The sequence below is a fragment of the Chelonoidis abingdonii genome, chromosome 15 (genome assembly GCF_003597395.2).
Source record: "Chelonoidis abingdonii isolate Lonesome George chromosome 15, CheloAbing_2.0, whole genome shotgun sequence".
Lineage (NCBI taxonomy): Eukaryota > Metazoa > Chordata > Testudines > Testudinidae > Chelonoidis > Chelonoidis abingdonii.
Window position 1 is genome coordinate 54,036,498 of NC_133783.1, and position 16,763 is coordinate 54,053,260.

General features: G+C 40.6%; 1 protein-coding gene across 15 annotated transcripts in view; it reads left to right on the plus strand.

The window, feature by feature from the left end:
* The window catches only part of ABLIM1 (actin binding LIM protein 1), a 315,440-nt gene that overhangs the window by 271,406 nt on the left and 27,271 nt on the right, over nt 1-16,763 (plus strand). For all 15 annotated transcript variants that reach the window (XM_075072521.1, XM_075072518.1, XM_075072526.1 and 12 more), the window contains 4 exons: nt 223-300; nt 3,573-3,728; nt 10,203-10,238; nt 11,354-11,483. In XM_075072521.1, coding sequence (XP_074928622.1) covers nt 223-300; nt 3,573-3,728; nt 10,203-10,238; nt 11,354-11,483 — 400 coding nt within the window. The remainder of the gene's footprint in view (nt 1-222; nt 301-3,572; nt 3,729-10,202; nt 10,239-11,353; nt 11,484-16,763) is intronic.

Consider the following 16,763-nt stretch of genomic DNA (forward strand, 5'->3'; position numbering starts at 1 on the left):
CCCTCTTCCCACACACAACGTGCCCCTCGTCCCCAAAAAGAGAACCCATGCCTGCATCGCAAGGTTGTGAAATTTCCCGGAATGCTGGAGTTTGCATTTGCATTATTCAACTTTTTTAATTCATTTGAAGACAAATGAATCTTTCTGCCTTTTAATAATAATATGATTTCTCAGTGGTACACCTGCGGACAGATCATTTACAAGTGAACATTTGTTTTACAGCCTACAAGGACATCATCTGAAAGTATTTATTCCAGACCGGGTTCCAGTATTCCTGGCTCACCAGGCCATACTATCTATGTAAGTATAATTTCCTCTTTGTAAGCTATTGCTCCCTCGATGACGAGATAGAGGCTGGGATTTCCAATACCCTTTAAGGGTTTTAGAAGGCCAGTTCCCATTAAAACAAATGGGAATTGGATGCCCTAGTTCCATAGGCCTCTTTGCGGAATCTCAGACAGAATGTTTGCATAGAAAAGTTGTAAGCTACACTGTGCCAAAGTTGTTAACCCAGAGTTGATGCAGCTGGCTGGTGTAGTAAATGGCATACCAGATGGCTTTGTGAAAACTGACAAATTCAGAGCCTTATTCCCCTTCTAGTATGTAATGAGCCCTCTGCTGCTAGGTAACCCATACTAGGAGAATGTCTTCCCTCTGGTGGCTGGCCTATGTAAGAAGTTTATAGGTGTGCTCTGCTTCCACCTAAGAAAACTTCTTTTGTCTAAGTTCTTTAAGTGCTGAGGTCTCAGGTTCAAAGCTCACTGGCAGCCCAAGCAGGGTCAGTTTTCATTCACTCATAATGGAAATTCATCTTTGTCCCAGATGAGAGGGGCCTGTTCTGCTAGGACAAGACAATCTGGAGGAAAGGGCCACAGCCTATAGAAATAAGATGAGCCCCGCCCCTTCTCATGGGTTATATAGCTAGCCCCTGATTTCTTGCACATCCACTGATAGGCTCATAGTTAGCCACAAAAGGCTGTGGACTTCTGTCGACAGTCATTCAGTGCAGTGGAGAGCAGCTCGGATTTCGCAATATTGCAGAGTAACTTGCTTTGCTGTAGTTTTGGCATTTCTCTGACATTTCCTGTTTCTTGGGCTTGTCTACACTAGAAAGATTTACCACTTTAGTTATACCAGTATAGTTAAAGCAGGAACCCCTGCTCCCCAGTGCAGTTACACCAGTAGAAAAGTGCTTCTACTAGTATAGCTTATTTCAGTTAGGAAGTGAAATCAGTCATCCTGGTATCAGGTATCATTTTTCTGGTATAACTGTGTCCACACTGAAGTTTGGTTACGTAGGAAGTTACCATACTTCTCAGCATGCAGCCCCTGGGGGCATATTGTCCTAAATCCTGGAACTTATGGAGCTTCTGCTATGCCCAATAAAACATATAGAATAGAGATTTGGTCCTGTGGGGAAAAAATTCTTGTCAAAAAACAGAAGTGTTGAGCATCTAGCTGTTATTACCTTTACAGTGCTAAATATGAGGCCACCTCTAGAGTTTTTCCTATGCTACTCTATTTTGTTGGGGTTTATTTTCACAGATTAGTACGAGTGCCCTGTAACCCCTTCCCTTTTCTTCAGGAATTTAGATGATCTTGCTGGATACATAGATTTCCCAGTGGATTCTTTTGTTCCCATGAGGCTCCCATAGGATCCCAGAAATTAGAGATGGAAAAGCTCTATTAAATCATCTCCAAACTAGGAATGTCCCAATATTTTTAAAGGAATGTTAGTCCTTCTCTGTTTTTATTTATCTTCCTTAACTGGAACTTACCCAGGTATCGGAGTGCAGCATATGTCTCTTTCCTTTCTCTGGCTAGAGAAGTCCCTACATCCAAAAGTGACTATCTTCTTAATCTGTGCTATTCGTATTCCAAGCCTAAGAAGCAGGGATGTGTGTCAAAGGGATATCTAGGGGAATAACCGGGTGCATGCTGTGTTTTAAGACATACAGGGCACAGATCTACTGGTGGCGTGTGCGGTATTTGGAAAAATTGACTAAGGGGTCCAATCCAGTATCCACTCAAGGCAGCGCTAGTTTTGCCATGCACTTTACTGCAGAAGGAGCAGCTAGTAAATTAGCCCTGTTACGCAGTGCTGGTTTAAAACCATAGAGCAAAATCTGGAGTGTTGTCAGCATGCTGACGTGTGCAGCTTCATAGCCTTAGCCAGCTTATGAAACTCACTCGTTGTTATCTGCAGGCATAGGCCAAGTCACTGTTACTGCTGTACATTGGTATCAAAATGTCTGTTTACCTTGCACTGCGTTAACAATGTCCTCACACATTCTCAACTCATTAGTGCGCGCAGGTGGGGAGGGAGTTGGGGGTGTGTGTGTATTTAAGAGCTAAAAGTGCTTAGGTCATTTTTGTTACAGTCAAACAAATTTCAGGTAATTTTTGGAAAAATCATTGTTTAACCATTTAAAGTATTATTTTAAAATGCAGCATTTTGTGAGCGCTAACTCAAGGGATTGCATGGGAACCACCATGCCAAATGGATTATAATGAGAGATGGATGGCTACATGCTGTACAGCTCTGAAAATGTGTGTGTCAGTCTTTAGCATGGGTGGAAATGAATCGGAGTAGAAACTGACCAACCTAATTTTACTGTTCAGCTTAGTGAAATGCAAAAGGTGTAAACACAGCATAAGAGGAAACTAGATGTTTAAATCTCACTCAGTTTCAATAATTCAAGGTGTTTCCATAACGCAGGTAAGAACTGGCAATGTTTTTGTTGTTTTTTTTAAATCTCAACACTCTCCTTTTAACCAAAGAAATCTAAAAACAAATGACAGCTTTCCTTTGTCTTTTTGGTGTATCTCCTTATAGCACTTTCCTGGGAGTGAGCAGCTCTCTTTGGAGCTTATTTCCAAGGTTGGCCTTCCAGGTGCAAACTAGCCATGAAATCTGTGGAATGGATGTCAAAGTGTTTGACATCTTATCAACATCTCTTAGCCAGGCTCGCAGATACTAGGGGGATGGATGCCAAATAAAAATGTAGATAGGTGGGGATAGGGGATAGGTGGTTCTGAAGACACCATGCACCATTTTGTTGCTGTGTTTTGCAAGCTGGAGTCTTGTTTGCCTTCTGTTTCATTTTAGGATGCTCTTTCCTCTAATGTAATGAAGGTGGGAAGCAGCTTTCCATCTTCAGAGTGCCATATGCAATCCTCTCAACATCTGTGTCAGCTAGGAAGCCGGTATTATCCACGTTTTGCAGGTGGGGAAAAGCCAAAGCAGAGAGTGAAGTGACTTGCCCAAGGCCATTCAGTGAGTCATTTGCAGAGCTGGGATTTTGACTTGAGGACTAGAAGCCATGAGCTCCTATGTTCAGTCTATTTATACCATGCTGCTTCTTGTCTAAACTCAAAAAAAAATCATTCTATGCTATTAAAAGAGGCATGATGCTGAAAAACAGTCAGTCACTTCATACGTTAATGGAGTGGAAGGAAGGGTTTTCTTTAAGTGCATTGTGAAGGCAAATTCCCCAGTGCATGAATTGTATAAAATAGAAATTACTAGTGCGTTTGTGTGTGTTAATTTATCTTCTGTCTTTGACCTTCAGGCAAAAGTAGACAATGAAATCCTTGATTACAAGGATTTAGCAGCTATTCCCAAAGTCAAGGCCATTTATGACATTGAACGTCCAGACCTAATTACTTATGAGCCATTCTACACTTCCGCCTACGAGGAGAGACAGGAGAGACAGAGTCTTGGAGAGGTAATGAATTCATGAGCGACCCATTCTGTTATACGCTATCATTCAAAGTCAGCTACGCTTCTGTCCTCTTTTGAAACTGCTGTTGTTGCTGCCGTTCAGTCAAATGCTTGCATCTATCAGGTCCATGTTTAAAGGAAGGGATTGTGATGTTGACTCATACCTTGCATCTCATCATGTGGCCAGCTGCAGAAATGAATGTATGGCTGCTCTGTATATTTTGCCTTCAGTTAACACCAACATCTAACTAAGGGGTGGCGGGCTGTGGGTCTTCCTTCATGTATATTTGTAACATACACTAACTATTTGATGGCTGCTTACAAGCTCAGTGCATGAGGCAAACACAACTCTGGTGCTGTGTCATGTACCAAGTTATCCCTTTAACGCGCTGCTGTTACCAGTGGATCGCCAGGGTGCCAAACAAATATCATAGCAGTTTGGCAACGAAAGGGTAACAGCACTGGGATTTTGACAAACACATCTCATGGGGGAAAGAGGCCCAAAGCATTTGCCAGATGTGGGATAGATCCAGATGATGTGCTAATCATTCACATAGTTATATCCAGGAAGGTGCATTGGCTTGCTCAATCGAAGCAGTTGTTTTCTGCTTTAGTTGCTGTATATCTGCCATTTGATAGCAAGCCTTATATCTGCATCAAAAAGAGCATCTAGGCTCTCTTCTGAAAGTTGTGCTTGAAAGGGTGCAGATTTCTTTCTGTTTCTCCAGGTGATCTTCCCTGCTCATAATTGCACATTGGTGGTATTGCCTTCCCAAATCTCAGTACGTTTGATTCTAAGTAGATTGATCATTTCATGCCTTCTGAGGGAGTAAAAGACACTTTCAGAAATGAAGATCGAAACAGAGAGTGGGTCCAAATCTGCTCAGTTCCACCCTGGCAATCTCTATGGTCCCAGTGAGTATATCTGAGTGCAGCAATTGGCCCGTTGTTTCTGACATTCTCAGAGCCTTCGGAGGAACCAGACTTTCACAACCAAACAAATTGTGTATATGCTCGGCATACATCCTACCGCCTCTCTCACAGTGCCAACCCTTGGCAGAGCATCTACTTCTTCCTTCTCTAACAATACAGAGGAAATGAGCCTGAACTGAACTTTATTTGTCTTATGGGTGTGTAAAAGGGGATGGAGTGGAAAGATGGCATAAATTATTCACGTGGGGGAGACATTTTCTGAGGCACTCGTAGCATTTAGGCACCCAACTTCGTATCTTTGAAAATCTCCCCCATCAACAAATAGTCTGCCTGCCAGTCAATGGGAGAGCTGGAACATGCTGACCATTATCACAAAGGACCCTAGTTTTCTCACCATTGTATTTGCCATTTACATAGTTCACAGGGGTTGTTCTCTTCATATGTGTGTACCGTTAAACTACAACAATGGTTGAGAATGCAGGAGAGGGACAGCTCAGGAACTTGGTAATGAATTACAGAACCTTGCATTTCTAGTCCAGGTTGGTGGTGAATCTAACTGATGTCTAATTAGAGGTGTCCATGAAATGAATGGTGGTTTCTAACCCCAGATCCCAGTAGACAAGAGCCCTCCTTGCAAAAACCACTATCAGAATCAACACCAGTTTGTCCCTTGATGGTCACAGAAGAGAGACCTGAATGGACTAGGGGAAATGAAGAACCTCTCCCCTTGGAGGTGGTGACATCCGGTCACTTTTGATGCTTTTTGACAAAGCAGCATGGCAGAAGCTTGTCTGCAGCTGACTACATGGTACCTGTTGTGGATAAATAATCCAGAAAATCTCTTCAATCCAGTGCTTTTCAGTAGCAATAAATTCACTTACGTTTTTTAAAAAGAAAAGTAATAGAAAGAATACAGAAATAGGGAGGCAGCATTGGCTAGTGGCTAGGGTACTGGCCTGGGAATCAGGAGACCTGGGTTCTGCCACTGACTTCTGTGTGACCTTGGGCAAATCGCTTCACTCTTTATGCCTCTGTTTCTCCTCCCAGCCCTTCTCCGTCTTCTCTCTTTAGATTGTAAGCTCTTCAGTGTAGGAGCCATCTGTTGCCATGTGTTAATACAGTGTCAAACACCATAAGATCCCAACCTTGGCTAGGGCTTGTAGGTAGTAGTGTTAAATAAATCAGTATTGTTAAGATAGAAGATGCATACAGACATGGAGAGGGATTGCGCTCTGTATGAAAAAAAGTTTACACTCTGTATTTAAACTAATGATACATATTTCCAGTCAACCATATCCCTCTTTGTGGAGTGTTTGTATAGCATTTTAGTCATCAGTAAATGTTATGTGAATGTGTGAACAAAGATTGATTTACAGCCTAAATTTTTTTTCAATTAACAAACTTAGTTAAAATTTCGCTGTAAATCAGCCCACTAGTCTAGCGTATTGGCCTTTACTCACTCAGGGCTAAAGACTTTCGTACTTATATTGAGTACACCTCCCATTGACTTCATTTAGAATCGTGCTCAATTAAGGACCACAGCATTTGGTCCTAAGAAAGAAGTGATTTCCATTGGTACATCAGTGATGTGCCCTTAATTGAAGGTTTGGCAAACATTGTGCTTCCAAGATATGTGGCATCACATTTACCAGTAAACTTCAATTGCCATGCACTGTCTAAGACCTTGCCAACACAAGGTCTACGCATGGCACCATTGTGAAACGAGTGGCTGCCATGGTTGCTGGGGAACGTATTCATTTTCTTGGCACTGGGACGTACATATTTGGGCTGTTCATTGACAAGGGCTGTCCAGTTAAGCAGCGGTCCATCTTAATATATAACATCGGGGATAAATCAGTTCCCTGGGCACACTCCTGATTAGCTACATCCCTCTCTGTAGTTTGTTGCATGTGACTTTTAACCTGACATTATAAAAATGAAATATGATAGACTTGCATTAACCTTCCACTGGGCTTTTATTTGGTTTTGTCACTATTCATGGGAAAGGCAGTATATTTTTCAACGTCCATTTGATGCAATTAAATTCAAAATAAAATTTGCTACAATCCCCTCAGACAAGAGGGGTCATCTTATGCAAAAGTTCAGTGAGGGTTACAGCAGTGCCGGTTTAAGGTACCGGAGTTTTGCTGTGTGCTGCAACCTAAATCCTCTACTGGGAACTTACCCATGAATGTTTCACCATATAATATTATTCACTTCTGTTTCTTTTATGTAACAGAGTTCAATGCCATTACCTCTTACAAGCTCTGTGGGGTCCACCCTCCCCTCACTATGCACACAGCTCCAGTTATAGTCCTGTGCACCCAGACAGGAGAGCGGAGAGAAACTCTGAGGTAGTTTCCATTCATCCCTGATACTTCTTTGCAATGAAACTTTATCAGACTGAATTCTTCTCCCCTAAGTTGTACGGAAACCCCATCAACAATAATAGGGCCAAACTGTGAGTCATCTCTGAGAAGATGGAGCAAGGAGGATAGAGCACATGGAACTTTTTCTCTTGCACAAGATCCAAGCACAAATTTGCTAGCAGCCCTAACCCTGGGGGGTACAAATCGTTGACTCTGCTTCCCCCCTGCACCAGCCTCTGGAGCTGACTGGGTGCTGACTACTCTAAATTTTGGGACCTATTTATCAAGCAAAAATGCTCTACAACAGCAGAACAGATGAAAAGCTGCTTCAGTTGTCCCTTGGGCAGCTGCTCTGCCCCGTGTTTTCCTCTTATCTGTGTTCTGGGCACAATATAGGGTAGCATTAGACTTTCTTCCTTTTAATCATTTTTAAAATAGTCTCTCTAAGGCCTGGTCTACACTGTGGGGTGGGGGAGGAATCGATCTAAGATACTGAACTTCAGCTACGAGAATAATGTAGCTGAAGTCGACATATCTTAGATCAACTTAGATTGACTGACTTTGCGTCCTCGGAGCACGGGATCAATGGCCGCTGCTCCCCCATCGACTCCGCTTCCGCCTCTCACCCTGGTGGAGTTCCGGAGTCGACAGGGAGTGCTTTCGGGGATCTATGTATCGCGTCTAGACAAGATGTGATACATCGATCCTTGATAGATTGATCCAGCAGGTAGTGTAGACATCCACTAATCTTTTCCTTGATAAATCCCTGAACTGTGTGTTTAAAAAAAGTCTGTAATGAAAAAAGTTTTCGCATAGTGCCATCTAGTGGAGGCCAGTCAGCTAGTAGTTTAGTTACAGTGGCTACAGGAATTAGTTGGGAAGTGAAACTAAGCTCAGGATGTGAAGTACTGTGGGTATTAACTTGTTAACATAATAGATACCCAAGTAGGAGGAAATCATTTTGTAATAATATATAGTGGCATTAGAAAGGATTTGTTGTTTGGTCATAAATATACAACTGGGCTGACCTTTGAAGATGTTCCAAATGTTCAAACTATACAAAATCCACAAGTCTGCAATTTCTCTCCCACCGTAGTGCCCTGATCAGTGTGGGAGTTGGGTCTCTTGACTTTTGGTGCATTAATTATTTTGAGAAGTTGCTTTTTATCAGTATTCCCTTTCTTTCAAGAGACTATAGCACTGAAGGACCTTGACCAACTACTGCTGTTTATATCACTGCTGTTGTAATCTGCAACGGCTTTTTCTTGAATCTGTCTACTGCTTTACTAGAGAGAGAGACCAACCTAACAATTCTAAAGCAGGGAAAATTCTTACTGAAGTCAATGAGAGTTTTGCTGATATCAGGACTACAGGCTTAACTCCAGAAATACTAAAACTACTATTACCCTGCCAGTAAAATGACCCATGTAAATGTGGTATAACTGTGTTGTGTGATGATCCAGCAAAACACTTAAGGTCTTGTGTAACTTTAAGCATCTGAGTATGCCTATTGGTTTTTGAGGAACTGTAGGTGAAATCCTGGGGTTATTGAAGTCAATGGGAATTCTGCCATTGACTCCAGTGGAGACACGTTTGATCCCAACTGCTTTTTTTGAATCGGCTTAGTTTTGAAATCATCACTTTCCATTTGCACCAGTTTACTTCCCTGAACTTTTCCCTTTTTGCTTCTAAATATGCCTCTCAGTATATCTGAAACTGAATAGTTTAAAAACTTCAGTGTGCTAGAAAGCCAGACAAGTGGTCATATAAAGCCATGTGATAAATTGCCCATAATGAAATGTCATGCACTCAAGCCAAAACAAGTCTCGCGTGTATCTACATACTTTGCATGCATAGTGACACCAACCCCTCTGGAGCTTATAATATTAGAGCAGGGAATGTGTAGGAGATAGCTGTATTGCACTTTGTATCCGCGTTGTCTGACTGGCCAGCTGGGGGGGGGGGGTGTAGGTCTGAGGGACTAACATGCACACTTATTACCAGCGATTCTGCATACATTTCATACCGTTACCATGGTGTGTTGTTATGACAGATAGGCCAGAACCTGCAGTTTTATTGCTGAGACACAATCTTATTAACTGTATAGTTTTGCAATAACTGTAGTATAATTTAAAAGCACCAGCTGTGCCTGAGTTTACTATGGCAGTTAAATAAATAAAACTAATGTTTAGTACACATGAGAAACATTTTAAATTCTAGTCTTTAGGGAAGGAGGATTGTCTAGTGATGAAAGACACATAACTGGGAATCAGATGTGACTTTTATTCCCAGCTCTACCACCTATGGGCCTCACTTAAACAAAACAAAAACACCCCCCCTTGTGCCTCAGTTTCCACATCTGTATACTAAGATTAATAGCACTTACCCAGCCTTGCAGGGGTGTTGAGATGAAAGGTGCTAACAGAGAGCAATGTAGTAGTAGTTTTTCTGTCCATTTCCTTCACGTTTATGTAATCCCAATCTGTATCGAAGAGCACGTGGCTGATTTAAAGAGCAAGCACATTAAGGAAATATTGTTGACAAGGCTTTGGGGACAGGTTGACCTTGGCCAGAAGGTTGGGGGTGAGGGGGCGAATGTGCCTGACACAGAAAATGGGAAATTGTCCTCAGTGGCGCTGGAACCATTTTTATAGTGGGAGTGCTGAAAGCCATAGAACAAAACTGTAAACCTATATGATGGAAACCACTTCAAGCTGGGGGTACTTCTGCACCCCCAGCACCCTTAGTTCCAACACTCCTGGTTGTCCTGTATTTCTGGTGCCCCGCAAAGCCCTTAGTTTAAGATGAATTTACTTTTGATTTCCACTTTAAAGCTTTTGTGCATAACAACCATAGTTATTACATTAATAACACCTTTTGATTTTTTTATCTTACAGCTACCTTTATAATTACCATCATTGTTAGATGGTTGAAAGACAACATTGCAAGATATTTGACTGAATTAATCATGCTCGCTTTTTGGTGGCCAGAAACTTAAGCTGCTTCAGAGCCCAGGCATGGGCAGCATGGAAAAAATCCAACTTTAGGGCTAAAATGGCCCCAGTTACTCCTATGCTGTTGGGGTCTAAACACACCTAGCTGTGTTTAGATCAGCATTTGCTGGCAAAGCAGGAGCAAGCTTGTTTCTGTAACATTCTCTCTTTCATGTCTTGCAGTCTCCAAGGACACTGTCTCCCACCCCGTCTGCAGAGGTAAGTCTGATGGAGCCCTCTGGGGTAATATGTCACAGTTGCTAGAATTATTGCTGCCTGGAAGTGCAGTTATTGATTGCTGTAGGCAGCCCAGTTCTATTTGCTATTTACATAGCACAGCTTTTTTGATTATTGAAAGTACAGGAAAATCAAAAGAGAGGACATTTAGTGCTAGCTGTCCGATTGCTATGGAGAATGAAGCCACTGCAGGATTTGATGTCTGCAAAGCAAAGGCATTTCTCAAAGTCTATACAGCAGAGGTCACTTTCATGAATTTTTCTTTGTTGTGGCGCATAGGTCAGGGCCAAATCAGGAGCTGTGCTGGTTTACAGCAGCTGAAGAGCTGTCCCTAAGCATCTGAATACTATACAGTGCTCCCCATGGAAATCTTAGTGAGAAAACATTACTGTGGCATTCCTCTAGAGGGTACTGTGAACATTATAGTGACACTAAACACAGGTTAAGGCATTTGTCAAGATTTTAGTTGCTACCACTACATATACATTGTCACTGGTTTTGTTTTAAGTAAAATGTACACTTACCTCTACATGCTTCCAGTTCTATAATAATTTTATGAACATGCTTATGGTCTTGGAGTTTTCCAGTTACACCTCTCCCACAGGAATGGTGTGTTGCAGGGGGATTGATTGCTTTTTTTGTTCCAAGATCTACAAAAGTGACCATGATCTTGGGTGCCTCTGTTTTTGGATGGCCACTAATGAAACATTTAAAAGGGCTTGATTTTTAGACAGTGGTGGCTGAGCCCTGAAAGCCAGGCCTTCTTAAGGAATCTCAGGATGAAACATCCCAAATTACTACTCACTTATGAAAACTGAGGCATAAGTGTTACTTACCAGAATTCAGCCTGCAGATCAGATGGAATTAGAGGACTCTAGAACTTAGCTGTTAGTCTCTACAGCGATGGATTCTATGAGAGAACTTTTGACTGTATGATAGTGAAACAGACATTAAGATGAAAGGATGTTATTCCGTTAGCAGGTTCCATTGACATCTTGAGACCATTGAAAGCCAAGTATAGTTGGAAAATTGTCTGGAGTGCACTTAAAGCATTTTTATTATTATTATTAATTCTTCCAATGCTTCTTATTCTTCAGGGTTATCAGGATGTTCGGGATCGCATGATTCACAGGTCAACCAGTCAGGGCTCTATTAGTTCTCCAGTGTATAGTCGACACAGCTACACTCCCACAATGTCGCGCTCCCCTCAGCATTTCCACAGACCTGGTAAGAACAACTGCATCAGCAATTTACAGCTTGAAGCATTGTATTTCTTATTATGTCACTCAGTGAAATAGAGAAGAAACTATTAATTGTTTAGCACTGAAAAACTAGTGGCAAATTTTAAAAATCTCATCCCTATTTATTCTTCTCATTCTTTGACAAATTAGTGGATCTCATGAAAGCATTGTAAATTACTCACCTGTTTTGTAACAAAGTAGAATTAGGAATATTTTTATGTATTTGAACGTAAACCATTTTTTGCTGTATGAAATTTAGGATGGCTGCCTGGTATCTGAAGGAAAACAGTACATCTTGAAAATAAAAATCATGGCCTAAGTTTCTAAAGTGATTAGTGATTTTTGGGTAACTAACATCTTAGATTCCTGCTTTTCAGAGAGTGCTGAGCATCTGCCCTCTAAAAATGAGGCCCCTTTAAGTTGTCTCAAGGTGGGCACCTAAAATCACTAGTCACTTCTGAAAATTTAGGCCCATATTTGCCAAGTAGAATTTTTTAATTAAAAGCCTAGTCAGTTGCCAAGGCTATATTTAAATAATATGGAATCTAACTTATTCACTCAGAAGTAATAGAACTGCATGTAAAAAATAGACAAATATACACACTGCTTCAGGTTCCCAATGCATTCATAATGATTCATTATATGTATGAAATGTATGCATATGTTTGCATTTTTATAAATACAGGGTTAGGCACTCATTTTGTTGAAATATGGCTCTGAAGGTTATTTCTTAATATACTCCTTCAGATATGTTGAGTTTTCATATTATATTGATAAAATAAAATCTTTGTAATGAAGTTTTGGATTAAGCAATACACTCAGACAGCCATATTCCCATCACTGATTACCCAGCACCAGAATGGTTGGGATACCAAAAGGCCATATGCAGTAGGAGCTGTATTTTTAAAAGTAGAGATCTATGAAAGAATGATCAGTGTGGAGTTTGAGTGACTTAATTGGCTTGTAGTGGTGGAGGGCTGAAAACTACTAGTTACCTATATCAAAAAACACTTCATTTTAAGGACCTAATTTCATGATGCGGAGCAGAAAGTCAATACTGTATGTTGCAAGATGCTGACAACATGATGATGTTTTAAGATGTGCGTTATAGTTAAAACCAAAGGAGGCTGACAAAGTATGAAAAAGCTGCAAACTTCTGTTTAATGCCATCAGATCTCTTAAGGTTTTTCACGTTTTGTTTGTCACAGATTTGGACAAATCTGGGCTTTATTCCAAAGTTTACTGTGACACTGAGTTTCACTATTTCAGTTAAAAAAAAAAAAAAAAAAAAAAAAAAAAAAAAGCAGCCATATGTTTATGTAAAGTACTTTCCTTTGGAACAATCTCTCTGTTTATACGTTCCCCAGCTTTGCTTCAATGTGGCGATGAGCTCAAGCCACAAAGTTTGGGTGAAGATCTGAAATCTGCCTAAGTTTGTGGAGCACAGAGTATTTTGGGGGATTTTGTTTCAGGTCATAGCTACTTAAATATCACATCTTTGGCTTATTTCCCAAGAAATTTGTATTACTCGCTTCTTTCTGTTCTATACATAATACCATTTTCCTGTAGCATTCTTATTTTTTTTATCTTTCAACATGCTTTGAACTAATCATTTGTAATGCTCTATAATTCTCTCCCAGCGTTACTGGAGTTGATCAGTTAAAGCAGTACCTATCTCATCACCTTATTATTGGCAAGAACACAGATACTTTTTGCATGATTAAGCTGAGTTCCCTTACATAACTTCTTGCTTTGTCTGGCTCCAAGACAACCCTTGAGAAAGAAGCGAACCACTTTGGAGTAGTCCCTGTTTGTTGACAACGTTAGCGAATTACATTTCTTTAAGCAATTCGTGCTTTACACGATTTGCAAAAGTTTGCAGCCTTTTTTCCCCCCTACCTCAGCTGCTCTTTGGAATTTCTTAAAACAATAGGAAACATTTTGCATGCCTCTGGACTGCTGTTGTTTGGTTAGGCACTTATCAAAACAGCTGCTTTCTAAATTAATTTGGATTCAGAGTTTGTGATGTTTGCATGAGGATAGCAGGCTAATTTCTGGTAAATCAGTAGCTCTATATGCCAGAGAATGTTATACTAAATGGGAGGTGCAATAAATCTGAGCCTGTATTCAAATACTTCCTGCAACTTTGCATAAATATTTTTGAACCCTGGTATTACTTTAACCTTTTGTCTTCCTACTTTTCAGACTCCTAATTATTCAATGGTTTTTCCTTTGAAGCCTCTTTCCCTGCCTCTTATTTTTTGTTTTTTCTTTGTTTTCATTTGGTCTTGCCCCACGATTCCTTGCTGCTGCAGAGCTGCTGTCTACTGGTGTGCAACAGTTGTCATACCTGCGCACTAGCAGTCTCAGCTCCACCCACAATGACTCCCGCCCTAACTCCCCATTCCGACACCACTTCATTCCCCATGTCAAAGGTAAGGAGCCAGGCCTTTCCAGCTAGCGCCCTACCGAATGGAGATTTATTAGCATTCGGACAAAGCTAATAAGATGTATCTCCATAAGGTGACCATTGGCTGTGTAGCTCTCAGCATGCCTCAGAATGTGTCATTACACCTACAACTGTGTTAAGACTGACATAGCATCTTCTCTCTGAGGAAATATGTCATTTCTAAGGGCCCTAGTTAAAGAATCAGAATGTATATTGCATATAATAAATATGCAGGAAAGCATTATCATCAACCACGTAGAAAAGAGATGCACTGAATTTTGCTTATTTTCCTAGCAGTCCATAATCCATATAGGACCTGTCATGTCCAATTTAATTCTTATTAATTCTGGATCCTTAAAATATAAATATTTAAGTTAACCCCCCCCCCCCCGCTAATATTGCCTGGATGAGGTCAAGCCAGTTGAGAATACGGAGTAAAAAGCTTTTACATCATGTAAAGATCAATGGCAACAAGAACTCACTGTTAATTATGATGGCACTGATTACTGTCTGACCAAATGTTATTAAAATTTGTCTTCTTTGCTTTCTGCCCCTTCAGTGAGCTCATTCCAAATAGTAACCTCTATTTCTGCTTCTTACCTTCTGTGAAAGTTGTATTTTATTTTCATTTTTACTGGAGCAGAGGCCAGCTGGTGCTCTCATTTCCCCAACATGCTGGTGAAGTGGAGAGTATCAGCTGGGTGAGGAGGTCACAATTTACATTCACTGTGAGAGCTCAGGGAAGAGGCAGTAGCACGAGTTGAGCATATTTTATATTCCTGTTCTATTGACCAATGCAGACAGCATTGGTGTTACCAGTAAAAGAGTTTTAAACAGATTGTTGCCATGGTCTTTCAAGTAATGCTAATAGAGCTCAACCTTCTATTTCTCTCAAACACTCAGGTCAATGTTACTGATTTTGATCCTTGCATTTTTGTAGATTTTTTTATTAATATGCTCTTCCAACCCATTCCTTCCAATTCTTTTAATTGTGTCACAGTAAGAAATCTCACTCCGTACTTACAAGATGTGGACCCTTAAAAATAGATGCACTGCTTATTTCAGCATGCAGTTGATCCATAAACTTTGCAATTTCAACATTTTTGCTGTAAATATAGATTAATGCTCACACTCCTTCCAATGGCACTTCTATTCCTTTTCCATTACTGTTAAGAGAAAAGCTTTTTCAACAGATAACACAGGAAAACTCTCTTCGTATTCCTTCCCAATTGTTTTCAGTCATCTGAAAAATAAGAGTCTTGGGGGTTAAATCTGTGGCTCAGCTGTCAATCCAAATTACCAAATGGGACTATCGGAAAAGGGCATTTTTCCTATAAGATAAATAGGTAGCAAAAAATAGATGATTCCACCATTGTACTGGGAGATTTTGTATACAAAACTTTGGCTTAAGTAAGATTCATTGAGCTACGTTCTTAGCCGGTATAAATTAGCATAGATCAGCAAGGGAGTTGTATTGATTTACATCAGCCACAGATGTGGAACTTTGTTTCAATTTCAATTTAATTTTTTATATCAAAGAGGGGGAAATACTTCATTGTAACTGATCCAAAAGAAAAATGTTTCCCAGTTTTCAGTTGGAGAACATGCCTTAACTCCACTGGGAGGTGAGGGCACTCAGCACCTACAGAAAACTCCAAGGGTTCAACCCAACCTCAGTACTTAGATCCTGGGGAAAAGGGTACAAAATTATTTACAAAGATCAAGATACTGAATTCTACTTTGCAATGGGCCTGATTTTCCTGTCCCACTAGTGTAAATTCACTGAAGTCAATGGAGTTGCATTGCTCCAAAGCCAGCATAAGTGAAGAGAGAAGTAGGCCTGATATACTGTACTGCATATGATTAACCTACAATAATCTGCATATGCAGGTTATTTTACCTAAGAGGCTAACAAAGATATAACGCTTTACCTTTGCAAGCCGTGTTCCAATTGGTTGGCATGTAATTGGGCACACAAAGTGCTAAAATAATGAAATCCAAGCATCAGACAAGCAAGGATTCATAACAGGGGTTAAATGAAAGATGCAAATTATCCCTTTTGATCCCTAACTCACAGCACTCATTGGCTGAGGCTGTGAAAGGCTCATGATGGTGGACATTTCTTCATTAAATAGAATCTGGGGGCACGTGCAATCTCTCTGTATGCTATGTACTGTACGATTGTACGTGTGTACATAGTGTTATAAGGAGAGATTATATAGTTTGCGCGGTATGTTTTTTTTTACGTTTCTTTGACATTCAAAATGTGTTGGGTTATAGTGCATCATATGGTACATGCTACTAGCTATTCCATATTTATATCTGAGCTTTTTGTTAGCCAGTGATGGGATAGGGCTGGGTATGCATATTAGATTCTGTACTCTGCCTTCCCATTGTCATTCCTCTGTGTCCAAGTACCTTTCTTACAGATCTGTGTAACAGAGCACAAGGGAGCTGGCATTGGCTTCATAGGGTCTAATGAGAACGCCATGAATATGTAGCCACATAAGGTGTCTTGTCTATCCCAGGTGTCTCCTTTTCAGGGAAGATGGTGGAGAATAGCTGCATTTGACCACTATGCTTCACATTCAGATATAATTCAGGGACCAAAAAACCCTCAGACACCCCCAAATGGGCATTGCAATCCTGTCCGGGGATACTTTGAAATGATAGATACACTTGGCCAGATTCAAAGGTGAGATGTAAGGTGAATTCCCATGCACTTGGTCAGACTCTCTGTCCTACTTACCAATCTGTAAGGGCTGTTGTCATAGCTACGTGGGTCCCAGGATGTTACAGAAACAAGGTGGTGAGGTA